At 61.8% G+C, this 26,797-nt stretch overlaps 1 protein-coding gene across 1 annotated transcript; it reads right to left on the reverse strand.

Moving 5' to 3' along the window:
- Window positions 1–245: 245 nt before the first annotated feature.
- On the reverse strand, window positions 246–22,369 carry SLC6A2 (solute carrier family 6 member 2). Its single transcript, XM_036440610.2, has 14 exons — window positions 21,942–22,369; window positions 18,336–18,467; window positions 17,489–17,726; window positions 15,045–15,183; window positions 8,923–9,057; window positions 7,737–7,840; window positions 6,551–6,675; window positions 5,698–5,810; window positions 4,288–4,416; window positions 3,724–3,823; window positions 2,310–2,410; window positions 1,796–1,963; window positions 1,152–1,223; window positions 246–564 (listed from the first exon to the last, which is right to left on the reverse strand). The coding sequence occupies exons 1-14, from the start codon at window positions 22,216–22,218 to the stop codon at window positions 541–543; spliced, it is 1,857 nt and encodes a 618-aa protein (XP_036296503.1). The 5' UTR covers window positions 22,219–22,369; the 3' UTR covers window positions 246–540.
- Window positions 22,370–26,797: the final 4,428 nt, after the last annotated feature.

Here is a 26,797-nt window from a genome sequence, read left to right on the forward strand (position 1 = left end):
CTCCCCCAAGCTCCCTGACCACGGTGAGACCACGGTGAGACACCAGAGAGCGGCCGGGGTGGGGGTGGGGGTGGGGGAGGAGGGAAGGGGGCAGGAGACGGAGGGTCTGTATGGGTCGCCCCAGCTCAGCAGGCGTCCTGGTTGGGTTCGGTGGGTGGTGTCTGACTGTCCGACGGGGTGGACCGAGGTTTTGTCTTGGCCCAGAGGACGAGCAGACGCGGCGGGGGGTTCTGCCAGTAGGCTGGCTCTCTGACTGAGAGCAATGCCCACCCCCAACCAAAGGGGTTCCACCGAAGTCACCGTTCCTGCTCCCACCTCTCCGCTTCTCCCCGAGGCTCACCAGTCTGTGCTCACAGCCCCCAGGCCGGGCGGCAAACAGAAGGCGAAGGAAAACCAGGCCACAAACTCACAGGGGGGCGGGAGGGAGGGGGGCGGGGAGCATCTGCCGGGAGAGGGATCCCTGACAGCGTCCGGGTGGGGGCCAGGCGGGCGCCTGGACCTGGACGCTGGCGGGCGGGGCTCCGCTCCTCCGGGGCCAGGTCAGATGGCCAGCCAGTGCTGCAACTGCAGAGAGACCGGCCTCAGTGTCCGCCTGGGGGGCGGGGAACGGGCGGGGATGGGGGACCCTGGGCCGGTTGGGGAGCAGCACAGAGGAAGCAGGAAGACACCTCTTCCCTGCAGGACCCCGAGGACGTGCAGTGATCCCCTCACGGCCACCGACACCCCGAAAGGGCGTGTCTGCAGCAGGGAGCTCCCGGGGACCCTCCCCAGCCCCTGGTGGGCCGTGTCTGACTGGGGAAAGGGTGGGACTTGGGTCACCCTAACACTGATGTGCTCACGGCGCTTCCTTCCAGAGAAGACGCCCTCAGCTGGCCGGGGGACTCTCCCGGGGACAACGCGCAGACAGAGCTCAGCAGAGCTGTGGCCGGGCCTGCCGGGACCCAGATGCAGAGGCCAGCGGGAGCTGGCAGGGACAGTGGACAGCTCGGCTCTGATCTGAACGCCAGACCCCGGGGGCCACGGCCGCTGCTGCTCTGGGACTCTGGCGTGGGGTATGGGGTCCAGCCCAGGGCACCCAGCCCACGGCGGGAGCAGCCAGAGGGTCCCTCCCACCCCCCGCGGCCCCACCACGGAGGGCCCGGCGCACCCACCTGGAACTGCCTGACGTCCCGCTGGGCCACCAGATGATGCTCGTTCTCGGGCGTGAGGCCGTAGGCCACTCTCTGGGAGAGGGTGGGGGAGGGGGAGGCCTCAGCGAGGCCCGGGACACCCTCCCAGGGGCCCAGCACCTCTCTCACCCCCCGAGACAAGGGCCACCTGCTACTTGGCCCTAAAGTCCCACACGGACAGTGTCCAGGAACATGGCAGAATGTCAGCATGTGTCGGGCTCCAAGATCCGTCCTACTGTCCCCAGGCCACCGATGTGGAAATTGGGGTTCAGGCCGAAACCGGTTCGGCTCAATGGATAGTGCGTCGGCTTGGGGACTGAAAGGTCCCGGGTTCGATTCCGGTCAAGGGCATGTACCTTGGTTGTGGGCACATCTCCAGTAGGGGGTGTGCAAGAGGCAGCTGATCGATGACTCTCTCTCATCGATGTTTCTAACTATCTCTCTCCCTTCCTCTCTGTACAAAATCAATAAAATATATTAATATTTTTTTAAAAAAAAAGAAAGAAAAAAAGAAATTGGGGTTCAGTGTGTCCGTCTGACCCTAGTCTCCCCTCTCACCCCTGCAGGAATGACTGGATGCCCCTCCCGCGCCGCCCCCCGCCCCCCCCCCAAGGGCCCCAGCTCACCTCCCAGAGGGAGCCCCGTGTGCTCAGGAACTTGTAGACGATGTAGGCGGGCACCAGGACCATGGAGGACAGGGCCACGCCCCACCCCACCCAGTTGGCCCAGGGCGGGAAGACGTAGTCATCGTAGGTGAGCGGCTTGAAGTTGATGATGCTCACCACCACCACAAACTGAGGGGGTGAAGGGGGAGGGAAGGGGAGAGTGGAGAAAGTGGAGGGAGGAGTGTGAGGTGGATTATGCGGAGCAGAGAAGGCAGAGGAGGAGGGAAGAGAAGGGATTCAAGAAGCAAATGAGGACAAAAAAGGCAACAAAGACACCGGAGCAGGCAGAGGAGGAGAAAGAAAGGTGACCTTGGGGCTGGGCGGGGCTGGGCACACAGCCCCCGGGGTCCTGGCCCCGCTGGAGACCCCAGGGGTGGGCGTCCCCGTGTTCTGCATCCCAGAACCGCCTCCCCTAAGAAGCCAGGATGCCCCCCACTCCACCCCCGAACAGCACCCTCACCCCCACACCACGCACCAGGAGGAAGGCGGGGCTCACAAACTTCCAGCACAGTCTCCAGTACAGGCCGGGCTTGAACCCCATCATCTGCTGGATGTCGTTGCTGAACCTGTCCACCCCTGCAATCACACACACACACACACACACACACACACACACACACACGGCAGCCTGTCACCGCGGGCCCCGAGCCCCAGCCGCCCCTGCTGCCCACCCCCAGGGTCCGGCCTGGGGCAGGGAGCCAACACCTGAACTCATTCCTGCGGCCGGGCACCCCGCTGGCAGAGCAAGGGAGAGGGCCCTCTCACGGAGATGGCACCCACGTGCCCGCCCCTCCCCCGATTCACTTTTCAGAGGGAGACAGGGCCCGGGGAGGGGCGGGCACGTGCCCAGGCCACCCTCTCCGGGGCAGCCTGACTCCGAAGCCTGGATTTCCCCTCCTGTTCACGCTCCTGTTCACGAGACCTCCCCGAGTGCAGTCTGGTGGAGGGCCTAGGCTCTCACGAAATCTCTCCCCGACTCGACTCGTAGGGAAGAGCTCGGCAGGAGGGACCCCGGGATGGGCCACGAAGGGGAAGAAACAGCGGACACGTGGGCACTTGGTAACGCCCCTCCCCGTCCGGCCGGAGAGCCGGGCGCCCGCTGGAGCACAGGCCCCACTCCTCTGGGCCTCAGGCGGTGGGCATGGCCTCGGCTGAAGGATGACCCTTCAATGCCTAGCCCCGTGGTCGGCAAACTCATTAGTCCACCGAGCCAGATACCAACAGCACAAAGGCTGACATTTCTTTTGGAGAGCCACATTGTTTAAGCTTAAACTATATAGGTAGGTACGTTGTTATTCACTTAATGAGGGTCCTCCTAAGCCGGCCTTTGCTAAAAATAAAAAACTCACGATGCCAAAGAGCCGCATGTGGCTCGAGAGCCGCAGTTTGCCGACCACGGGTCTAGACCATACACTAGTGCAGTCACACAGCGTTCACCTGACGTTCAGGTTTAACTGAGCCCCTTGCCTCCCGTTTGCTGGGCCTGGCCCCCTGCTCCAGAATGAGTGACCTGGGAACAGCAGCTTCCTCGAGTTCCCCTTGACTTTTTTTTTTTTTTTTTTTAATATTTTTTATTGATTGTGTGTGTGTCCTGTGAGAGTGAAACATGGATCGGCTGCCTCCTGCGTGCGCTGCCCAGAGCTAGAGCCGCCACCCTGGGCGTGTGCCGGGTGGGAACGGAACAGCGACCTCTCGGAGCATGGATGGGGCTCGGCCAGCGGAGGCAGACCAACCCCTCCCCCCCCTCCCTGCCCCCACCCCGTGCCTTCGGGCCTTCACAGCACCCGCTGAAGGGGGTTCATGCAAAGGCGAGCCACCGGCCAGCGGCTGCCATGGAAACGGAGGGCCCTCGGGTGAGACTTGGGCAGGGGCCGGGGCCCAGCACGCACCGTAAAACCAGGAGACGCCAATGGCCTCCATGAGCACGGCGAACAGGATGGAGGTGCCCGCCGCGAACGTGTCCAGCAGGGTCAGCACGTAGATTCCGCCCTGGCAGGGAGGGAGGAAGCCTGAGACCACGGCTGGCCGTGCCAGCGACAGGTACGTCCGTCCGTCACCACAGCCCCGCCCCGGCCCCCGCCCCTCTCGCTCGGGGCCTCGTGAGGACGCGGGGACAGGCTTGGGTGCTACTGTCCTGATGTCAGTGTCTGCGTCCCGACAAAGGCTCTCCAAGCCACGGGCCTGAGGGTGGTGTTTCAGCCAGAAAAAGCGAGGTGGGTGTCAGGGGACTCCTGCTGCTCCCACACCAGGGGTGCCTGGGGGTCCTCGGGCTCAGAGGTGGGAGAGGACAGCGGGAGAGGGGTGGGGAGTGGTGTAACCCTGGGGTTCTAGGGGTTGGGCCACAGGGTTGAGGGTGCCTGGCCCCGCCCTGAGCTCACCTCCCCCCTCCGTGAGGCTGGCAATGTCTGACCTCGGGGAAAGCAGCCCCCAGGCCCCGGCGCAGCCCCCCTCACCTTGGTGATGCAGAACAGGGCCAGGAGGAAGGTCCCCACGGTGACGCCGAACGTGAAGAGCTTCCGGTGTCGCTTCAGGACCTGGAAGTCGTCGGCCAGGCCCGTGATGACGGCCTCCATGCCTCCCATCTGCGGGGAGCCGGCGGTGGGCGCGGGAAGGAGGGGCCCCGGCCCAGGCCGCAGGCTCGGCGCCCGGGGGCCTCCCGGGGTCTCCCTCCCACTGCCTTGCCGCTCTGGGGAAATGGGTAGGCACTGCCCTCCCCCAGCCTCTCACCCGCTTCTGCCCCCGCCCCAACCAAACTCAGGATCCAGCACCGACGGGTGGGTGGAGAGTTAGCGCCCTCTTCCCTCATGGACGGGCCCCTGTCCCCTGCCCCTCACTCAGCCCCGGGGGTTCTGATGAGTCCACAGGAACGTGAATGAAGCAAAATGCCCAACACCCAGGCAAGGAGGAGACGGCCGCCAGTGCGGAGTCCCCAGAGCTGGCACTCCAGGCAGAGCTTGTGCCAGTTCTGGCCGCCGAGGGGTCCCCTCAGCTCCACCCGCAGCGAGGAGGGTCCCAGCCCACAGCTCCGGGCACGTGTGCCCTATGGCCTCCAATGAGCCACAGTCTTGTGTTTGCCTAAGGGACATGGAGCCAGGGGGGGCAGACAGGTGCACACAGTCAGGCACCACGCTCAGCCCCTGGCTGCCTTCGCCCCTCGGCAGGCGTTTGCTCGGGGAAATCAGGATTCGTTCCTCAGCGCTGGAAGCAGCCTCAGACCCTTCTCAGCACCTGCCCGGCGACGGCCCCGCGGACAGGCCGAGAGGAACCCCTCGGCCAGCCCCGCTCTGAGCAAACGCCCAGGCTTGAGCCTACAGGGGCACACCGGCCTCTAAGGAGGGCAGCAGTCTCATCCGGCAGGTGCATGACATAAGGGCTCTGAGCTGGAAGGAGGCCCCTGAGGCGGGGCTGGCGGCTGGTGACGGGACAGTCACGGGAGGAGCCTGCTGGGAGGAGGCACCCTGCCCCGCCTAGTGCAGGGTCCCTTTTGCGTCGGGGAGGGGGCTGGGCTGGCTCATGGGTGGGCACTCTGAGTCCCAGGATGCAACGGGTTTCTATTGGTTCTTGGCTTGACCGAGTGAGGGCTCATTTCCTTGTTTGCACTTAAATAGGGCCCCCGGGACGAACTGCTCATTAGGAGTTTGAATGGTGGGGATTTAGGCTGAGTCCTGTGTGCGTGTGTGTATGTGTGTATGTGTGTATGTGTGTGTGTGTGTGTGTGCGCGCGCGCGTGCATGTTGGGAGGGTCAGGCAATGGCATGTGTGTGTATGTGTGTGTGTGTTGGGTCAGACTCAGTGGTGTGTGTACGTGTGTGTGTGTGTGTGTGTGTGTGTGTCAGGGGCGGGTCCAGAGCGGGGTCACTCACTGAGCTGTCAATCCCCAGAGCCAGGAGCATAATGAAGAACACGACGGCCCAGAAGGTGGACCCCGACAGCGTGGAGATGGCTTCCGGGTACAGGATGAAGACCAGACCAGCTCCTGCAAGAAACACCGGCCTCCTCACCGCTGGGGCGGGGGTCTGAGCAGCAGGTGGCAGCACAGCGTTTGAAGGCCCCGAGGCCCCAGGCCAGCCCGTGGCACCTGGTCCATCCCGTGAGGGCAGGGAAACCAGGGCCTGGACAGACGAGGCCAGCCCCGGCCTGCAGTTCACCAGGCACCAGGGAAGCAGGACCCCGGCAGCCAGACCAGAGGACAGCTCCTCGCGCCCTCCTGCACGCCATGAGCAGCCTCTTACTTCACAAGCTCGTGGGGGGCCACTGGAGGCAGCCCCTCCCAGGCCTCAGCTGCTCTGTGGCCACGAGAACATGGGAAACGGGAGGAAAGGACGCAGGCCCCAGGGCTGGCCTGGCCAGCCGGGTGACCTGGGGCAACTTAGCCTGAGTCTCAGCTTCCTCATCTCTAAAGTGGGTCTATTCACACTCTCACTCGTGAGAACCAAGTGTAGGTGTGCCGAGTGCCCAGCCCGGGGGCTGCTGGCCCAGAGCGGATGCTTCCCAACGCTGTCCGGCTACACGCACACAGAGGGCGGGTCCGCCGCTTCCGAGGGGCCCGGGACTGCCTGCCACTCCTACGGACAGACTGCAAGAGGGTCATTCACGTGGGCAGGATGGAAACCTCCGCGTCCGGCCCTCAGTCCCACCGCCTGCAGAGCGGTGCAGCCGGGAGTGCAGCGGCTCTCCCAGCCCCGCTTCCCTGGGGCGCTGGGTCTGCCCACCCACCTTCAGTGGCCACGTCCTCGATGTTGACCTTGTGCTCGTGGGCCATGTACCCGAGGATGGAGAAGATGGCGAACCCCGAGACGAAGCTGGTGACGCAGTTGATGGTGCTGGTGAGCAGGGCGTCCCTGGGGGAAGAGGGGGGAGGGGGACGGGGGGAAGAATCCCTGTTAGTTCAAGTCGCCTGACTCCCGACGCTGCTCAGGGGCCCCTGGACCACCTACAGGATCCTGGCTTCAGACGCCTCCAGTGGCCTTGCCGTCCCATGGGCCCAGGCCCTGCCCTAACTGCCCGAGTACCTGCAGGTGCAGGAACAGGGCAGTGGCTTCCAGATGAAATACTGGGAGACCAGAGTCTGGGATCTAATTCCTGTTGGGGCACTGAGTCACCATCGCCTTCCACCGACTTGCCATGGCTCCCGGCATCTCCCCACCGTCTCACCCAGACCCCCGGAGCTCTGCTAAGGTGAGCCGACCTTTCTCGCAGGCTCATTTCCCATGAGCCCCTGATACACGCTCTTAGACAAGTCAGGCCAGCCAACCTGCTCACCGGCTATCCCCGCCCTGGCTTGGCTTTGGCCGTTCCCCACCAGGCGGGCCCCCATCCCGTGTCTGCCGGTCACTGCCTAACTGTCCTCCACGCTCTCGCCAATCCCCCGTCAGAAGGCGGATCGTCCATTTCCTTAGCCTTCCTGCAGCCTGCCCCCGGGTCTGCCCCAGAGGGGTGTGGGTCTGCCCTCAGCCTCTGACAGAGCGACGGAGGCCCCAGGTGTGCCCACGTGCAGGCTCTGACGCCCTGCCCGGCACTGACCGCTCATGCAACCAGCCTTGACATCCCACCCTTGCCTGCCTGCCTGGGCATCGGACGGACAAACAGACACTGCTGCCTGCTCTGAAAGCCACACAGTGTCCCTCTGTCCCAGCTGCCGAGCTCTTGGATCTCCCGGCACCAGTGGCTTCCGCTTTCTCCCCCTCTCCCCCAGCATCTGGTTCAGAGGTACCCGAATGGAAACAAGCCCATCAGGACCCCACTGGCCATGTCAGCGCCCTGAGAACACTCGGTGGCCATTTCCCAGAGGAAGGAATCCTGGAGGAAAAGCTGGCTTGTCCCAGACCAGAGCCCCGCCCCCCATCCCTGCCACCGTCCGTCCCCAGATGCAGAGCCTTCCAGAGCCGGAGGAGGGCCTCACCGGTAGCAGTTGTTGTCGAATTTGTTGTAACTGGCAAAGGCAATCAAGACTCCGAATCCAGCCCCCAGGGAGAAGAAGATCTGTGTGGCAGCGTCAATCCAGACCTGAGAGGAGCAGACAAGAGCCGTGTCACCCACTGCTTCCGGGAGGAGGGGCCTCTCTCCCCGCCCCGGGGGTGCTTCAGGGGCGCCCCGGGTGCTCCGAGACCCAGGGGAATGAGGTGTGAACTGGCGCTGGCCGCAGATCGCCCGTCGGAGCCGGCTCAGATCTCCAGGTTTCCAGCCAGGCGCTGGCATCACTCGGAAGATGGCAGGAGTAACCCCCTGGCCCTAGGAGTCGCCCCACGTGGGCTCGTAGGAGCTGCCGGGACACAGACCCCCTTTCTGAAGAAGCCGTCCCCGTAACTCCCGAGACGGTCGTGGCCCTTTGCCCTCCCTCCGTCTGCACAGCCCGGGACGGCTAGCTTATGAAGGTTCTTTACAATCAGCACATCAAGTTCCGTTCCTCCAGACTCAGCTTCCTCACAACTACCCAAGACCCGGAGATGCTAGAGCAGGGGAGGGGAACCTCCGGTCACTGCTACAAGCACACGTGAGGCCCTCAAAATCATTCGGTCTGGCCCTGCCAGGGCACTGGCGTGAGTTAATCCAGTGTTTGACGGAGTACAGCAGGCTACATTTTAAGCTGATAATTCTGTATGGTCTGGGAATGATGGGATAGATACCCAAAAGGCAGTGTGCTAGAGAGATCCCGGCCTCTATGCTCCGTTATCTTGTCCAGCTTCTGTGGGGGGGAAGGGGAGGGTCTAGGTCTCCCTGTGGCTAACGCTGCCCCTGACCCTGTCATCACGGGATGGGGGCCAAGGCCAGCGCTGGGGGACTAGAGAGTGGAAATAGGACTGGGGTGTCTAGGTGGGTTGGGGGGGGGCCATGGCCCAGGGTAGAGGTAAAACCCCAGGACACAGTATCATTCCCTTTAAAAGAGGGATCTACAAAGGCCCAATAGAACCCCAGACCACCAGAGCTGGGCCGACTGGTGGACACCTATAGGTGCCAATCCAACCGGCACCGCCGGGTGGAGGAGCCACAGCCCAGCCAGGAAGGGGCCTCTCAGGGGGCAGATCTGGGGCCGGAGTTCCCTGAGGACCTGGCCCAGTGCCAGCCTCGGGGGGGTCCCGGGCGCTCACCGTGGCCTCCTTGAGGCGGTAGAAGTCGATGTGCAGGTAGGCGCTGATGCCGTTGGAGGCGCCGGGCAGCGTGATGCCGTGGACCAGGAGCACGAACAGCACCAGGTAAGGCAGCGTGGCCGTGATCCACACGACCTGCCGTGGACAAGCTGGCCGTGAGTGAGCCCGGCCCCGGCCCCGGGGCACAGGCCTCTCCACTGGAGCCACGCACGCCTCCCCCACCCCGCACCCTCCTTCACACAGTGCACACGCCCCAGCACAGAGTGGACAGAACCGGGTGGGCGTGGCGGCCACACTGGGCCCAGCGCTGCCATCAGAGCGAAGGGCGTGAGGACACAGACCAGGTTCTCGGGGCGCCTGACACCTCCTCCTCCACAAGCCGCTCTCCTGACCCGTTCAAGTTGCCCCGGAAGAGCAAAGCACACCCATCTTCTTACCCTCTTCCCTTCCTTCCTTCTCTCTCCCTCCCTCCCCTCCCCTCTCCTTCTCCCTCTTTCAAACACATCCTCCCAAGCTCACTGCCCTAGGAGGGGAGTGGCTGGGCAGAGAGCAGAACGCTGGCCTGCCTTCCTCTCCATGGGGCTGTCTTTGGAGCACAGAGAAAGTGCCTTGTCCAAGGGAGCCATAAAGCGGGAGATGCTCCCCGGACTAAAAGGGCCCCACCCCCTCCTGCCCCAGGTGGAGGACAGAGAGGAAAAGTGGGGGGAGGGGAGGTTGTGAGGCTTCCTCTCAGGTCCTTCTCCCCCTTGACTACACCCTGGAACACTCGGGGGGTGGGGGGATGTTATAGGTAAAAAGGCCCACGTTCAGCCCTATTGTCGGAGTTTCTGACTCCACTGATCCTCGGTCTGTTTCGAAAGCGCCCCCTGATGACGTAAATATGCAGTCAAGGCCACAGGTCACTGCTGCAGGCACATGGAGCCACAGGCAGGTGCAGGGAGCAGACTGTGACCCAGCCGAAATGTGTTCGGGGTGGGGATCCCCTAAACCATGGAGGAGTCAGCAGGAACACCAGAGGACACGGGACTTAAGGACCAGACAGCCCCTCTGCTCAAAGCCCCGGGGGCCCCCGAGACATGCCTGAGGGTAAGGCGCTTTGCACAAAAGTGGAGATGCAGAAAGTGAAGTCACATACCTCCCATAACTCTATTCAGGGCTGGGATCTGTTCTCCTCTGTCTTTCCCACCAGATCCCGAGCTCCTGAGAAGCAACCTAGCCACAGTTTTCAAGCTTGCATCCCCAGCACATGCCACATATTTAAAGCAAAGGTTTGTTGGATGAAGGAGTGGACAGTTGTATAATGGGTAAATAAATGGATTGATGGATGGATAGATGGTTGGATGGGCGGATGACAGAATTGTCGGGCGGGTGGATGGAGGGGTGGATGGATGGAGGACTGGATGGTTGAATTGACAGTTGCGTAGATAGTTAAGTGTCTAGCTGGATGGGTAAGTGAGTACATGGTTGAGTGGGTAGATAGATGAGTGAGGGGGTCAGTAATAAATCAAAGGGCTAGTGAATGACTAAGTTAGTCAACAAATGCATAAAGGAATAAATAAACAAATGACTCAGGGAGTAATTAAATGAATCAGCGATTGTTTATATCTTTTTGAGGGAAGCAATAGAGGAATTAGGCTCCTCTGTTTCAAGTTATCCAATTGTTCCCCCATCCCTCCCGTGGGAAATGGCGGAGGGAGGAGGGGTCTCTGCAGGCTTTAGATGTCTGTTCCCCCAGGGGCATGGGAACAAGGAGGACAAATTGCCAAAAACAAACGCGGAGGAGAGCATGCCTTCGAAAGTGAAGTCATTGCATCTGGACGGCCTCCCATCGATCCTGGGTTTATTGTCCCAAATTGGCCTGACTCCCCGGCGACAGGCACGGGATCTTCGCTGGGTCCTAACAGCCCTGTTCCCCTGCAACTCATGTCAGCAGTGGCAGGTCCACTGCCCAGCCCGGCCCAACACCCTTCCTCTCAGCAGAGCCCCACAGCCCTGGGCTGACTCTAAGGGGTCTCCCCTGGGGTCTGGAGGCAGCCCTGCGCTGGCCAGGCCGGAGGCCCCAACACGGATTCGGTTTCCCCAGGAACACGCCAGGGCATGACTAAGCCGACCCTGACTGCAGTCAAGCACCGAGAAAGGGGAGTTGGCTTGGCCCGTGCACACGTGTCCGGAGTAAAGGGCCGGCATCTTGTGGTAAGTTCTCAGAATCCATGGCAGGGGCGTCCTGCCGCCCAAGAGCGGGTGTGGAGGGTGCGGCTCTGGGATCCGTGGCCAACAGCTCGCTCATGCTCACTGCGCCCTGTCTGCACACGGGCTGAAGGGAAGGGACCCTGGCGCCGTGTCAGCCCCACCGCAGGCTCCTCTGCTCCCAAATTCGCAACTTGCAGTGGCTCTCTGGCCATGAGAAGCCAGACTTGGTTTATCCCCGAGCATGAGATGTAAAGAACAATGAGGGCCCAGTGGTTTGGGCAGGAGTCATCAGGCCCCAGGGGGAGCCTCTGCTTTCTATCACTCCAAATCCTAATTCTTCTCCACTGTGGTGTCTCTGTGGGTACAGGTTAGAATTTGCATGGTTCCAGGGAGCCGAACTCAACGGCTCATAATCCCAAGGAGGAAGATCTTGGCTCATTAAAAAGAAAAGCTTCCTAATGGACAGAGCTCTCTAAAGAGGAAATGAGCTGCCCGGGAAGGGGGGAGGTCCCTGTCACTGCAGGTGTGTAAGCCTTGCTAGGATCCAGGCATGAGGCAAAGGATTGCCTAGGCCAGTGGTCGGCAAACCCATTAGTCCACAGAGCCAAACATCAACAGCATAACGATTGAAATTCCTTTTGAGAGCCAAAGTTTTTAAACTTAAACTATATAGGTAGGTGCATTGTTATTAACTTAGTTAGGGTTCTCCTAAGTTGGCCTTTGCTAAAAACTCAAGGAGCCAAAGAACTGCATGTGGCTCGAGAGCTGAAGTTTGCCCACCACTGGCCTAGGTCAGTGGTTGACAAACTCACTAGTCAACAGAGCCAAATATCCACAGTACAATGATTGAAATTTCTTTTAAGGGCCAAATTTTTTAAACCTAAACTTCTTCTAATGTAATTTCTTCAAAATAGACTCGCCCAGGCCGTGGCATTTTGTGGAAGAGCCACACTCAGGGACCAAAGAGCCGCATGTGGCTCTCAAGGCTCAGTCTGCCGACCACGGTCAAGGTGAGGCCCCTACACCAGCACCAGCAGCAGCAGCAACAGCACCTAGAAGCATGTCAGAATTGCAATTCCCGCCTCGTCCCCACAGAATCCCACTCTCAGGGAGGGCCCCGGGCACCTGAGTCTTAACAAGTTCTCCCGGTGATTCTCATGAGCGTTAAAGGTTGAGAAGCACTGCTCAAGGTCACCTCTGAAGTCTCCCCTAACACAGGGCTGACACAGGCTGCCCGAATTTAACCTCCCGAGATTTCTCATGGGGGATCCCCTGAGCTGGAGTTCAGGGACATTGGCACTGACAATGAAGACACCCTAAGATGCATGGGGCGAGGGGTACCCACTGATGTTACTTAGGAAAATGCTGAGCTGTCAATATTTTAGCCCGTTCATCGTTCATGCGCAAACGATGCTATTCCTCGTAACAGGACCCGAGGCTCACTGCAGCCAGCCAGGGGCGGCCTGTGCTGACAAATGAGTGAGGAGGCTTGGCTAGGATTACGCCTTGAACTCAAATGTTAACAGAAAGGATCTTTCTTTGAAAGATACTAGAAGTCAGGTTTGCTTTGGATTGGTCCAGCTTTCTCTCTCCCTGACCCCATAACTTTGCCAGAAGTGGAGAGAGTGTTCTGTCTTTTCCCATCCCCCAAAGTGCCCTGACCGGCAAGCTCAGTGGTTTGAGCGTGGACCTATGAACCAGGAGGTCATAGCTCAGTCCCCAGCCAATAAAAATTATATTTATAGTATTTTTAAAATAAATATCTATAAAAACAAGCACACTGAGCACCGGCCAGGGGACTGATGACAGGGACACAGAGAGACGAGGATCATTTACTGAGCAATTTCCATCTGCCAGCCCTGCCCATCCCTCCCTCTATCTTCCCAACAGCCCTGGAGGCCGGCGCATCAATACTTTGCAGGTGGGGCACTAAAGCCGAGGCAGCATCATCATCCTGAGGTCACCCAGGAGAAATGGCAGCACCTGGTCTCCAAGCCAGGTGCCTGACCACCAGACCACGTGTTCCATCACTCCCTCCACTGTATACCTGAAACCCAGGTTTAACCCTGGCCCTGCTAAGGATCGCTATGAACCCCCGGACACTCTCTCAGCCCCCGTTCTCCCATTTCTACAAGCAGAAGGGCATGGATGGCCCCTAAGTATCTTCCGGGTCCGCAGGTAGGTGGCGGCTGTGAGATGGGGAGGCAGGCAGGACCCCTGGTTGGTGAGCCCAGCTCCCGGGGCCACCTCCTGACTCAGACCTCCACCCTTGGGGCAGAGTCAAGGGTCAAGGTGATGGAGTGTGTGGTCTGGGGGAACCCCTTTCCCTGGTTCAGGGCGCACCCTCCCCCTCCCCCCACCGTTCCACACGCGGGCAATGGAGCCACACATGGTCCCGGCCCGGAGCATGCACGTGCCAAGGCAGGAAGCGTGAACATGTGCAACTCATTCCGGGCTGCTCTTCGGCCGTGGGGCCGGCCACGGAACGCACCAAGCCCCGGCCCAGAAGCAATTTGGAAGGAATAAGCGATGCTCGCTCTGGCCCGTCTCCCGAGCCGGAGCCAGTGCATGCCAGCAATGGAGACAGGGCGCAGGAATGTCCCAGTGACGTCCCTGCCTCTGGGCTGGGGCCCTGACGCACACGGGGACTGTGGCTTCTGCTGACGTGTTTCCACGTGGGGGGCTTCTCGGGTGCCCCAGCCCTCGTGACTCCCCCCCCCCCCCCGGGGTGATGACTCCTCCGAAGGTCCCTTTGCACAGAGGGACGAAGCACGCTCAGCTCCTTCTCCCTGCAGACAACTCCCCCTCCAAATGCTAAACTGGGTGGTGCAGGCTCTAGCCCTCTGGCATGGCTGCAGAGAATTTAATCTAGGGTGCAGCGTGGGAAGCCTGGGGTGGCCCGCCCCCAGGCCAGTGGCAACACTGAGGCTCCGACACCTTCAGCTCTTACACCTGCAGAGGCCAGGACAGCCCTTCCCCCCGGGAGAGGCTCCGAGAGGCTGGACCTTCCTGGGTCACCCATCCCTCACGCCGCTCTCCAGGATGTCTGGGCCCTCAGGGGCAGGTAGCGCTGTGCCAGAGGAAGTGCACGGCCCCAGGCCACATGGATATCTCCTAGCGCACATGTGTCAAACACAAGGCCCGCGGGCCAAATCCGTCCCGCCAGGCCTTGCAATGTGGCCCGCACCGCGCTGTCATCACTGCACTCCGCTGCGTTTCCATCACAATGACAGTTTATGACTGTTCAGTAAACCATTCGGCCCGCGATTTAGGCTGGATTTTAGATTTTGGCCCCTTCTCTGATTGAGTTCGACACCCCTATCCTAGGGCATTCTCTTTTGCTAAAAAAAAAAATAAACTCAGCTGGGGGCGTGACTGGCTTTACAGCGAAGCCGAGGCTAGGTGCCCAAGCAGGAGGGAGCATTGGCATGAAGTGTCAAGGCCAGGATTCAAGATCCACCAAACACAGGTCAGTGGGTTGCTTTTTTTTGCGGGGGGGGGGGGGGGGGGGGGGGCGGGGGGGGGCCGCCAACGGGCTTTTCCCCTAGGCCCTTGGGTAAGGTGACCAGACGTCCCGCTTTTGGCGGGACAGTCCCGATTTTTAACCATTTGTCCGTCCCGCGGCGTTTTAAAAAAGTCCCGATTTTTTGAAAGAATCTTTCCAATTGTTAAAAACCGGGACTGTCCCTTGGGGTGTCCTTAAAGGAGCTTTGGTGGGAAAGTGTGGGAGCCCTGGTCTACCTGTAGGCCCGGCCCTATTGCTGGGGGAGCCTGGGCATGGGGAGGGGAAGGCATGTGTCCGGGGCCTCCCAGGGAGACGGAGCAAACCCAGGCTTCGTGCGTCCCGTTCCGCCTTTTCTTTCCGCTACAAACTGCGGCAGTGTTAGAAAAAAAACAAAACAAAACGGATTGTTTGAGGCCGGAAGCGTTACCTTTCCCGAGGTCTTCACGCCTTTCCAGAGGCTGAAGAACAGGACGACGACCACCACCATCAGGCAGAGCAGGAGCTGCCACTGGGGCAGGCCGATGTCGTGGATGCCGCTGCTCTCGTGAAGGTGCAGGACGCCGCGCCTGTGGGGGCCGGACCGTGGGTCAGGGAGGGCACCCCAAGGCCTGGGCCGCAGGCCGGCCCCGAAGGCGCCCGGTGTGGGAGGCGGGCCCCGGGCTGCCTGGCCGCGCCCTGCACCTTTAGGGACTGCTCTGTGCATCACAGCCCGGGCCCAGCACTGCCCTCGGGGCCAGCACGTCACGTGGGAGACGTCCCATCGGGATCCAGTGGGCAGAGGCCAGCGATGCTGCTACATATCCGTGGTGCACAGCACGATCCGTCCCCCCCCTCCCCCCCGCTGCCCCCCAACAATACAATGACGCAGCCCCCAAAGTCCAAAGTCTCCAGGTTGCGTGCGGCGAAATCCTCGTCTGCGGCATAAAAAACGCCAGCCTGTCAGAATCTGAGGCCTTCCACCGTGGGCCGGGGGCCAGGGCATCTCCTCCCTCACCACGCCCCGCCTGCAGCTCCTGGCACTGGCCAGCCAGCCCCCTGTCATCCCCCGATCACATCAGGCTCCTCGCGAGGGCCGGAGCACACCTCCCAGCCCCATTTGTCTGTGCTTCGCACACTTCTCATCCCACTGGTCCCAACTCGGAAAGGATGCCCTGACTTAGGCCCCTTTCCGATGGAGAGAGAGAGAGAGAGAGAGAGAGAGAGAGAGAGAGAGAGGTGGGGCGGGGAGGAGAGGGGAGGGAACCCATCTAAAATGACAGAACCAGAACCAGCTGCTGGACCCCTCTGACCGCATCCTGCTCCGGACTGCTTTAAGGGCTCAGTGTCCAATGCCGCCAGCATCCAATCAGATGGCAGGAATGCCCCCTCCCAGGCCCCGGGGGTACAGGGCCGGACTCGGAGCTGCTTCCCCAGCAAAGGAACGCCAGCCCAGCCCCCGCTCCCAGCAGGCCCGCCTGGGGGGCTGTTAGCTGTGAGCACAGGCTGCTGGGGTCCGTAGCCGGTTTCCAGCGCGTTAACGAGAACGACGCGGGAGGTACCCGGCCCAGGCTTTCCGAGGTCTGCGGGCCAAACAGGCTGAGTCTCACTTGACATTTAAGCGCGGAGGGGGGTGTGCCCCCCCCCCCCTACACCCCGGGATCAGGCAGGGGAGAGGCTCTCTGTGGCCAGAGCGTGCTCCCCAGAGGCGCCCTGTGAAGGGATGAGCGTCAGGGTTGCTGTGAGCTAACAGTTGGCTGCGAGCTGTCTGGCCGTGGGCGGGCGCGGAGAACAGCGGTTTTGTCTCCTTGGGCGATGGGTGCCGTCCCTCAGCCTAAATGCGCGCGAGATGGCAAGGGCGCCGGCCAGCAGGCGCTGGGGAAAGAGCTGACCTCCTCGGGGCTGGCACCCCGAGTCCTGCCTGCTGGCCCCCAGGCTGAGCGGGGATGGCTTTTAAAGCAGAAACATCTGGCTCCCGGGGCCACGTGCCATTACAAAATAAATAAAAATCCAGAGGCAGCCCTGGCGTGGTGACTTGGGAGCTCGCAAAAGCAAGCTCCAGCGGAGAAAGAGAGGCGCAGGGTGGACCCCGTCACCCCAGAGGGTCCTGCACGCCTGCCCCCAGGGCCCCCCGAGGCAGACCGGCAGCATGAGGAGGGCAGGGGGGGAGGCCCGTGTATGGGACTCTGATCCCGGCTCGGTCTCTCACCTAAAAACTGGGCCTCGACATGCTCACCTGTGAAATGGGAATAACTACTGCCAACATGAACTGTGGAGACTCATGGGCCTTGGAGGGAAGGATGCCAGGTGCCTGGCTCATGGTAGTTATGAAGCTTGGGAGGGGATGGGAGAGGGAGGAGGAGGGGGGGTTAACAAGAGAGGGGAGCGAAGAAGAGGGGAACTCTGCGAAGCAGACAGCTGCTAGAATAGCCTTAGATTCTGCTTCCACTCCATCCCCCAGTCCCTTCAGCCCCGGGCTAAAGAGTGTCATCGTTTCTAAGGTGACCAGATGTCCCACTTTTGGCGGGACAGTCCTGATTTTTAACAATTTGTTCGGTCGGTGTTTTAAAAAAGTCCCGATTTTTGGAAAGACTCTCTTTTAAAACACCACGGGATGCGGGACAAATTAATGAAAATCGGGACTGTCCCGCCAAAAGCGGGATGTCTGGTCACCTTAATCTTTTCCCAAGCTGGGCGTGGGGGACGTGTATGGGTGCTATCTCCCCACCCCCCACTCCCGCACCAGAACCCAAGCTCCCCCCACCGCCTGGCCCCGGGCAGTGCCAGTCGCCAAGGACGGCCGTGGTTTCCCTCAGCGTGTGGCTCCGGTCCTGCCGGCACGGGGGCACAGGGGCACAGGGCACAGGGGGCAGGGGGCGCGGGCGGGGGACTCACTCGTAGAACTCGGCGGCCGGCGTGAACTTGTACTTGGAGTACTTGGTGTGGTTGCCCAGCGTGGAGCCGTTGAGGAGCTTGGGGTCGGTGCAGTTGGGGCTGTTCCAGGGGTGGCCGCAGTCGGTCCAGGGCAGGCGGAAGGTGAAGGAGGAGAAGAGGTAGTAGAGGGACCAGGCGATGATGACGTTGTAGTAGAAGCCGACGTAGAGGGCGATGAGGATCACGGCGTAGCCGACTCCTGTGGGGGGCAGGAGGGGGAGCAGAGTGGGAAAAGGGGCTCAGCAGGGTTTCCCCAGGCCCAGCCCAGTGCCAGCTCTCCTTGGTGAGACGGGGGGTCGGGGGGTGGGAGTGGCTCTAACCACTGCCCCACCCGGCCCACACCTTTCTTTTCCTGTCGCAAATTGTCACAGCGCCCATCTGTCTCTCCGAGACACCCACCACCCCTTTGCCCGAGGGCTCTCTCTGGCCTGTGGAGCCCCCTAGGTCCGCACATGGGGCAGGCCAGGCGTGCCAGGACCTTACTGTCTCCAGGGAGCAGCAGGGTCGCTCACTGGAGCATCCGGGCCCCAGCTCCCTGGCCTTGGGCAGGAGAACACTGAGGCGTGTCGAGGGGATCCCCTTGCCCCCCGTGGGCTGGCTTGCTTCCTGCTCCCCCTTCCCGCTCCCCGTCTGGGGTTTCGGGGAGCACCTCCCCAAGTCACTCCTTCCATGGAACCCCTGCCTCAGGGCCTGCTTCCGGACACCCACAGCCGAGCCCCCCCCCCTGTTCGGAGCCACAGCCCCCGTGGCCTCGGGGTCCTCTTTCCAAGCAGCTCCTGCAGGGGCACCGCCCCGGCCCCCGCCTCACCTTTGAAGAACGGGCAGATCTTCCACACGGTGGCCGCGCCCTCCCGGTTGAACTGGCCCAGCGCCAGCTCCATGTAGAAGAGCGGCATGCCCGCGATGATGAGGAACAGCGTGTACGGGATCAGGAAGGCGCCTGCCGGGCACGGAGGCGGAGCGTGACCCGCAGGCCCCTGCCCAGCCGGGCCTGCCCGCCGCTAGGGCTAGGGTTAGGGTTAGGGTTCGGGTTAGGGTTAGGGTTAGGGTTAGGGTTAGGGTTAGGGTTCGGGTTAGGGCTAGGGTTAGGGTTAGGGTTAGGGTTCGGGTTAGGGTTAGGGTTAGGGTTAGGGTTAGGGTTCGGGTTAGGGTTAGGGTTAGGGTTAGGGTTCGGGTTAGGGTTAGGGTTAGGGTTAGGGTTAGGGTTCGGGTTAGGGCTAGGGTTAGGGTTAGGGTTCGGGTTACCGCCCGCCGCTGGTTCTGGTGAAGTGGCTGGGGATGGGGGGGGTGCGGCTGCTGCATGGTGAAGACTCACCAGACAGACACCCCCCCCCCCCCCCGATTCGATGACCAGGGCCTTCAGCCTTCTCCACCCCCCGCCCTGGGCGGAGGCGGGCTGGCGATGGATGGAATCGGGATCATGTCTGAGTGACGGACGAAGCCGCCACGAAAACCTCCAAATGAACCACAGAGCTGGGGGGACTCCATGTGCCAGAGGCTGGCGCACCCCAACTTCCTGGGGACAGAAGCTCCTGCCAGACCTCACTGCATGCTCCTCTCTCTCTGGCAGCTCCTCCGAGTCCTTCTCAATAAACTGGGGAATGTAAATACGCGGGTTTTACTGGGCTCTGCCAGCTGCTCAAGCAAAGGCTCACACCGGAAGATGGGGTGGTGGGAGGCCCCGATCCGCAGCCGGAGAGCAACAGGAACCTCAAGTGGGGGACGGTCGTACGGGGTTCCCGCTGACAGCGGGCAGACAGTCTCAGGCCTGGACTGGGGCCAACCGGCCGGTGTCCAGAGCCGGGGAGCGGCCGGTCTCAGGGAAGCCCCACACAGGTCTAAACCAAAACAATTGCCCTCTTTCCCCCTTTGCCCGGATCGGGAGACAATGCCGGCCCCCCGTGTCCTGTGTTGATGGCTCTGGGACCTTGAGCGAGTAAGGGAACGTCTCTGGGCCCGAGTGGGAAAGATCATCACCGCTTGCTGTGGTCACTACTGAGACAGCTGAGGTCAGTGCCTGCCCTTAGGAGGTGCCCTGCGTGGGATGGGGATACTGTCTTGCCGTCACCCAGGAGAGCGGATGGGGCTCGGCTCTGGAAACTGGGAGCCACCGCTGAGCAGCGTCTGCCGGGCGAGGGTACCAACCCTCCCGAGGGACAGCCTGTCCCCTCAGCGGGGACCGCTCAGGCCCCAGCTGAGCAGAGCCGCCTCCGTCAAGGCCCCTCCGCCCCCGCCCCCGCCCCCGCCCCCCAGCAGGTGCCTCACGTGGGGGCACCCCCAGGGCTCTGCTCTCCCCGAGCGGCGTGAGGTCCTCATAGGAATGCACCCATCCCACAGATGTCGGCTGGGCACCTCCTACCACTTTCCTGCCGTCCAGGCCTGACCTCGGGCGCTGGAAACACAGGGGTGCTGAGCCACGGCCTCTGCTCTCAGGGTGTCCGGAGACAAGGGACAGAACACCGGCCTAGGCGAGGGGGCTTCCAGGTCACTTCCCTTAAACATGGGAAGCTGCCCAGCCAGCGTGGCTCAGTGGTGGAATGTTGACCTATGAGCCAGGAGGTCACGGTTGGATTCCCAGTCAGGGCACAGGCCCCGGATGTGGGCTCCATCCCCAGTGTGGGGGCGTGCAGGAGGCAGCCCATCAAGGACTGTCTCTCATCATGGATGTTTCTGTCTCTCTCCTCTCTCTCCCTCTCCCTTCCTCTCTGAAATCAACAAAAATTATATTTTTTTAAAAAGGGAATCTGTGACCAACGTGCCCTGTCTTGTGCCCAGGGCGCCTGGCATGTCACCTGGCACGCAGCAGGCATGCTCTCTGTGCTGTGGCCATGGCCAAGTGCACACACAGTGCCAGGCAAAGTTCGGGGTGCCCATCTAGCCGATGTGTCTGTCCACTGGGCCCACCCGCCTGCTTCCGGTTTCCACGCCTAGAGCTATGGAAGTGAAGCCCGCAGGCGGCTAAAGCTCCCGACAGGCAGGCAGGCAGGCGGGGAGGGGGGACGGTCGGGAGGACCCCACGGAGCCTGGCCCCGGGGCTCCCTGGGAAGGACCCGGTGGAGATGCTGATTCACGATGGAGCCTCCTGCTGCCTGGGGACAAGCATGAGATGACATCATGCTGGGTGGCACCGTCTAGGGTCTCTCCGTCTGTCCTTCCTCCACGAACTAACTCCCTGCTGAGGCAGTGCGGGGCCTCCCTCGGTGGGTCTGAAGGGCCCTGGGCTTAAACCTGCCGCAGCCGGACGAGGAGACGTGTCGGCCCCCTTCTGGCTCCTGCTTCCCATTTCCCACCCAGAGCGGCCAGCGAGTGGCTAGCGCCTACCCTGAAGCCAGCAGCGGGGTCCCAGGCCCAAACGCCCAGTCCCCAACCCTCTCCCTGCCCCTCCTCTGACCCCCTGGAGTCCTGAGGCGGCGCCCCTGCCAGGCAGGACGGTCCAGTGGGTAGAGAGGTTTCCAGAACTGGGCCCTCCTGCACCAGCTTCTGCCGCTCCGTCCTTTGCGGGGTTCTCTGCAGGGCACCCCTTACTCATCCCAGCAAAGGGGGCAGGACGCGTGGTTTGGGCCCCCGAGGAGCAAAGGCCGGGAAGGAGCTAGGCCCTGAGGCCCCAGCGTCCTGTGTGGGGCTCAGCTGGTCTCCAGGCTCCCATCCCTGGCAGGTGGGTGTGTCCCCCGGCCTGAGGCCTGAGCGGGAGGAGAGAGCCTGGCTGTCTTTCCAGCCCCCGGGGGGCCCCTCCTCGCTGCCATGGGGCCAGGACCCCATCCCGGTCCCCAGTCCCTCCTAGCCTGTGCCCCTCCCTGGCCCCTCCAGCCACACACCACCACCTGTGAGTGGGGTTCTCTCCGACACGGTCCCTCTTTGTGTGTCTCTGTCTGAGTGCCGAAAGCCAGTCCTTCCTCTCTCCAGCAGGGACTCCCGGGTGCCTGGCTGTCCCCTGCTGTGCACCTCACGCCCCTTCCAGAGCTTTCCAAATCTCCACTCCCTTCCGGTGGCCCATCCAAGGTCAGGGGGCCCTCACGGGACCTGTGCCCGATCCCCTCTTCCACCCAAGCGCCGATCACTGTCCAAGTGCATGCCTCCACTCCTCTTCCACCGGGGACACCAATGCTTTTTCGGGGAGCCCTGCCTGGTCCCTTCCTGCGCCCCTGCGGGTAGAGAGGTTTCTAGAACTGGGCCTCCTGGACCAATTTCTGCCGCTAGGTCCTTCTCTACACCCCCCCACCCAAGGTTCTCTGCAGGGCACCCCTTAGCTCATCCCAGCAAAAGGGGGCAGGACGCATGTGCTCCCTCTTCTCCTGGGTATGTGTCCTAGCCTCTCTCCCAGCCTCTGCTGCAGACGGTGGCCTCCCCAGTCCACCCACCTCCCCAACCCCCCCCCCCCCCCACCCCAGCCCGCAGCCCAGGTGCGGGCGCTCACCGCCGCCGTTCTTGTAGCAGAGGTAGGGGAAGCGCCACACGTTGGCCAGGTCCACGGCGAAGCCCACCACGGACAGCAGGAAGTCGATCTTCTTGCCCCAGGTCTCGCGGGGCGGCTCCTCGCTGGCGGCCCGGGACGCCAGGAGGCACTGGACCCCGTTGCGCTCCTTCACCACCAGCAGCTCGGCGGCCTTGCGCGCCCGCAGGGGCTGCGCCGCCTCGGCGTCCGCCCCGCCGACCTCCGGCTGCACCTGCGGGCTCACCCGCGCCAGGAGCATGGCTGCTGCGGGCGGGACGGGGAGGGGGCCGTCGGCGGGCCTGGGAGGCGCTGCTTGGGAGGAAAGGAGAGAAGAGAGTGTCACCGGGCCATGCGCCTCCCGATGATCCTTCCCCCCCGAGATCGCCGGGGACACCTCGCTCCGCGCGCGCTGAGAAGGGCGCGCGTCTGTTGGAACAACTTGGAGACGGAGGTAGCGGCGGGGGGCGGGGGACCGAGACGGAACTGAGGGGCGGGGACCGCGCCTGCCCGCCCCGTAGATCCGGCTGGGGACCCGGCAGCCCTTCCCTCGTGTGGCCGCCCCCTCTCGGTCCCCAAGGACGGGGTTTGGACGCGCCAAACGCAGAGGTTTCCGTGGGCGGAGACGAGCCCGCCCCGTGCTGTTGGCTGCTACCCTCTTCTCCCCCGTCCTCCGCCCCCCAGCTCGGGCCCGCGCCCCCTCCAAGGGCCCCAGGAGCCTCCCCGGACGCGCACTCCGCTGCACGTCCAACTCGCGGGCACTCTGGCCCCGCGCGCCCCGGCCTGGGTCCCCCCCCCCGGTCCCGCGCGCCCCGGCCTGGGTCCCCCCGGCCCCGCGCGCCCCGGCCTGGGTCCCCCCGGTCCCGCGCGCCCCGGCCTGGGTCCCCCCGGTCCCGCGCCCCGCGGCTCCATGCGCCCCTGCCGGGCTCTCCCCTGCCCATTCAGCGGGTCCCGGGGGCGCACTCACGTGTCCCGCAGCCACGGGATCCGGATGCCGTGCGCCCTGCCCTCCGGGGACCCGCCTCGCCGCCTGGGCCTTAGGGCGCCCCCGGGCCAAGCTCCGCCGCGTGGCGCTCGCTCGGGGCGCTCGGGGCGCGGGCTGGCGGGCGGCCTGGCTCTGGCCGAGCAGGGCGGGCACCGGGTGGTAATGTAGCTGCGCCCCAGGTACCGCGCCGATTGCATTAGCCCCGAGCCGGGCCGCTCCGTCTGGAGCCTGTTAGCGCTAATGCAGAGTGACAGCGTGGCCGGCCGGGGTGGGGAGGGGCGGGGGCGCGGCGCGGGCCCCGGAGGAGGTGGCGTGATCCCGGACACCCGCGACGGGCGGGCCCGGGGGCGCATCCCCTCTCCTGCACGCGCCACGGAGGTCCCACAAGCGGCTCTTGGGGGGCCCGGGCCTGTGAATTCCCACCACCGCAAGAGAATGCGACCCCCAGAACTGGGGTGTCTGGCTGAGTGGCTTCTGAGAGGGGTTGGGGGTCGCCAAGAAAAGCAAACCCCGGTTCGATACCAGCTCCCCATCCGTGGCAAGCCTCTGAGGCTACCTTGCTAGAATTTCTCCAGCAAGAAAACGGGAACCCTCTGCTCAGGGGCTAGGATGGCCCAGGGGTGCGGGCAGGCCTGGGGGAGGGGTTTGGTTTGGCTGGCCTGGGTGGACAGGGCACTGCCCAGTCTGTTTGTTAGGGGCTGGCTGGCCAGGCCTTGGGGGTGGTGAGTCGTGTGGCAGGAGGCTGGGAACTGTTAGTCACTCATCTATCTATTCACTCGCTCCTTCACCCCTTCGCTCATGTGTTCCTACACACACACTACACACACGCCTGCTGTGTCCCAGGCAGCGGGGACACACGCATGAGCAAAGATCCCTCACATGGCGGAGTTCACTACCCGGTCAGGGGGAGACGGTGGAAAACAGGAGGCGTCATCCATCCATACATGCGCGATCTGGGACTTGAGAAGGGGATCTTGGCTGTGGGGAAAGCAGCGCCTGGGCCTGGGACCTGAGAGGGCGCTGGGCGGGGCGGTGGGGTCGCTGTGAGGTCAGAGGATTTGAGAAGGTGAAGGCGGCCTGTAAGGAAGTAAAGGAGTGAGTCATGTAGCCCTGGCATTCCCTCACTCATTTATCCATTCATTCATTCACTCATTCGTTCGTTCATTCATCGGACAGATGCAGATTGCCTACTAAACCCCCTGAGCCGCCCTGGCTAGCCGGGATGTAGGAAGCTTTCACTGTATCTGGAGTTGGTTACAATCCAGCGTAGGAGCGCTGGAGGCTGGAGGGGCGGGCAGTCTGAGGCTCGGGGCTGGCTGGTTCTGGCCGCACCGGGCGGGCGGGGACTGGCCTGTGATGTAGCCTGTGCCCCAGTACCAGGCTGATGGCATGAATCCAAGGAGGAGGGTCTTCCCGTCTGAAGCCCCACAGGTTGGAAGTGGCGACGTGGAGACGAAAACCCAGCTCCCTTGGCCCTGCCCCTGCCCTAGGGTATAGATGGAAACACTCCGAACCCCTCGGACTGGCTGTGACCCCAGGGGTCTAGGCGGGGTGGTTGGCGGGGGTAGGGCTGAGTCAGCATGTAAGGGGTGGGGTGATGACCCATGGAAGGACGACGCTCACTTACGTAGGCTGGGCAGGCGTTTCTAGAAGCCCAGGCCTGCTGACCTTTAAGCATTCCAAGCTCAGACCCACGCCAAGGCCTTTATGCTCGCGGCTGCCTCCAAGTTTATGTTTGCTTGTTTATTATGTGTGTCCTGCCGGGTGGCCTGTGGAGGCGGGGGCTTCGGCTGTCCCACACCCCACTGTGTGCCCAGCACCCAGCCATCCTGGGGCATCAGTGAGTGCGGAGAGGGAATGGGCCAGTGGGGGGACAGAGGGTGTGTAGGGCATGTTTCACAGATGTCCTGGGGCGGGGGGGGGGGTGCATAGAGGAGAGGAAGGGAGAAGCAGTTGGGTGATGGGTGTGTCCTGGCCTCCTTTGGGCTAAGGATGGGAAGCAGGAGGCCCGGGGGGAATGAGCAAAGTTTTGGGAGAATCAAGGAAAATCTTCTGCCAAAACTGATGTTGCTCAGTGGATAGAGCGTCAGTTTGCGGACTGAAAGGTCCTGGGTTCGATTCCGGTCAAGGGCATGTACCTTGGTTGCGGGCACATCCCCAGTAGGGGGTGCGCTGGAGGTGGCTGATCGATGTTTCTAGCTCTCTATCCCTCTCTCTTCCTCTCTGTAAAAAATCAATAAAATATATTTTAAAAAAAGAAAAAAGAAAAAAACTCCTGTGACCCAGGGGTTATGCGGACCAGCCTGGGAGCACAGCAGGAAGGCAAACACATTTCAGTGTCCAGGTCCGAGGCTTGGGGGGCCTGTCTGAAGCCCCGCAGGTTGGAGGTGACGAGGTTGAGATGAGGACGCGGTTCTCTCGGCTCCTGGCGCCCGGCCCTTCCTCCAGTTCACGGTGGAGACGCTCAGGGTCTCTCCAGCAGCGGAGGGTCACGCTGAGAGAAGTACGTCCGTCAGGGAAAGACAAGCGTCCCATGGTCACACACACCTGTGGAATGCAAGTAACAAAATACACTGGTGAACGAAGGGGACCCAGAGACATGGAACAAAGTAGGGGATCTCAGAGGGAAGGCGGGAGGGCGGGTGGGTCGGTGGGAGGTTGGTTACCTTGTATGCATAGATCCATAACCTGTGGACACGGACAATAGGGTGGTGAAGAGGGGGGACAGGGGGCAGGGGGTCATGGGGGGGGAAGAGGACATACGTGATAACTTTCAATAATAAAGAATTATTTTTTATTTATTGTTTAAAGCACATGTGTCAAACACAAGGCCCGCGGGCCAAATCCGTCCCGCCAGGCCTTGCAATGTGGCCCGCACCGCGCTGTCATCACTGCACTCCGCTGCGTTTCCATCACAATGACAGTTTATGACTGTTCAGTAAACCATTCGGCCCGCAATTTAGGCTGGATTTTAGATTTTGGCCCCTTCTCTGATTGAGTTCGACACCCCTAGTTTAAAGTATTAGAAATAGTAGAACATATGTCTCCTTTTCCCCTATTGACCTCCCCCCGGCCTCCCCCATGCCCCTGGCACATGCCCTCACCCCCCTAGTGTCTGTGTCCATTGTTATCTATCCTTAGATGCATACATACATGTCATCTGGTTGCTCTCTTACTCCCCCCGCCCCTTTTCCCCCATCCCCTGGCCTTCCCACTGAAGTTTGACAGTCTGTTCGATGCTTCTGTGTCTCTGGCTCTATTTTTGTCCATCAGTTTATGTTGATCATTAGATCCCACAAACGAGTGAGATCATGTGATGTTTATCTTTCTCCGACTGGCTTATTTCGCTTAGCACAATGCTCTCCAGGCCCATCCATGCTGTGGCAAATGGTAAGAATTCCTTCCTCTTTACCACAGCGTAGTATTCCATTGTGTAGATGGACCACAGTTTTCTAATCCACACAGCTGCTGATGGGCACTTAGGCTGTTTCCAGATCTCAGTTATGATGAATTGTGCTGCTATGAACATAGGGATGCCTATATCGTTTCTGATCGGTGTTTCTAGTTTCTTGGGAATATATTCCTAGAAGTGGGGTTACTGGGTCAAATAGAAGTTGCATTTTTAATTTTTTGAGGGAACGCCAAACATTTAAAAAGAATTTTTTTAAAAAAAGAATAATAAAAAAAGAGAAATGTTTCTCACCTTCAAAGTATTTTTTTTTTTTAAGAAAATCTCCAGTAGTCAGGCTCCCCTTCTGTCCTCTGGACCCTCCCCCATCCATCTGGGGAAACCCCCAGAGCTCCCACGGCAGCTGGGTCCCTCGGACGACCCCCGCCCCCCCCCACCTCCCCATCA

The sequence above is a fragment of the Pipistrellus kuhlii genome, unplaced genomic scaffold (genome assembly GCF_014108245.1).
Source record: "Pipistrellus kuhlii isolate mPipKuh1 unplaced genomic scaffold, mPipKuh1.p scaffold_m20_p_17, whole genome shotgun sequence".
Taxonomy (NCBI): domain Eukaryota; kingdom Metazoa; phylum Chordata; class Mammalia; order Chiroptera; family Vespertilionidae; genus Pipistrellus; species Pipistrellus kuhlii.

Coding starts and splice junctions, on each gene's coding strand:
- SLC6A2 (XM_036440610.2), bottom strand. CDS start 22,218: ATGCTCCTGGCGCGGGTGAGCCCGCAGGTGCAGCCGGAGGTCGGCGGG. Junction 17,727..18,335: donor GATCTGCCCGTTCTTCAAAG/GTGAGGCGGGGG, acceptor TGCCCCCCACAG/GAGTCGGCTACGCCGTGATC. Junction 1,224..1,795: donor CACGGGGCTCCCTCTGGGAG/GTGAGCTGGGGC, acceptor ACCCTCTCCCAG/AGAGTGGCCTACGGCCTCAC.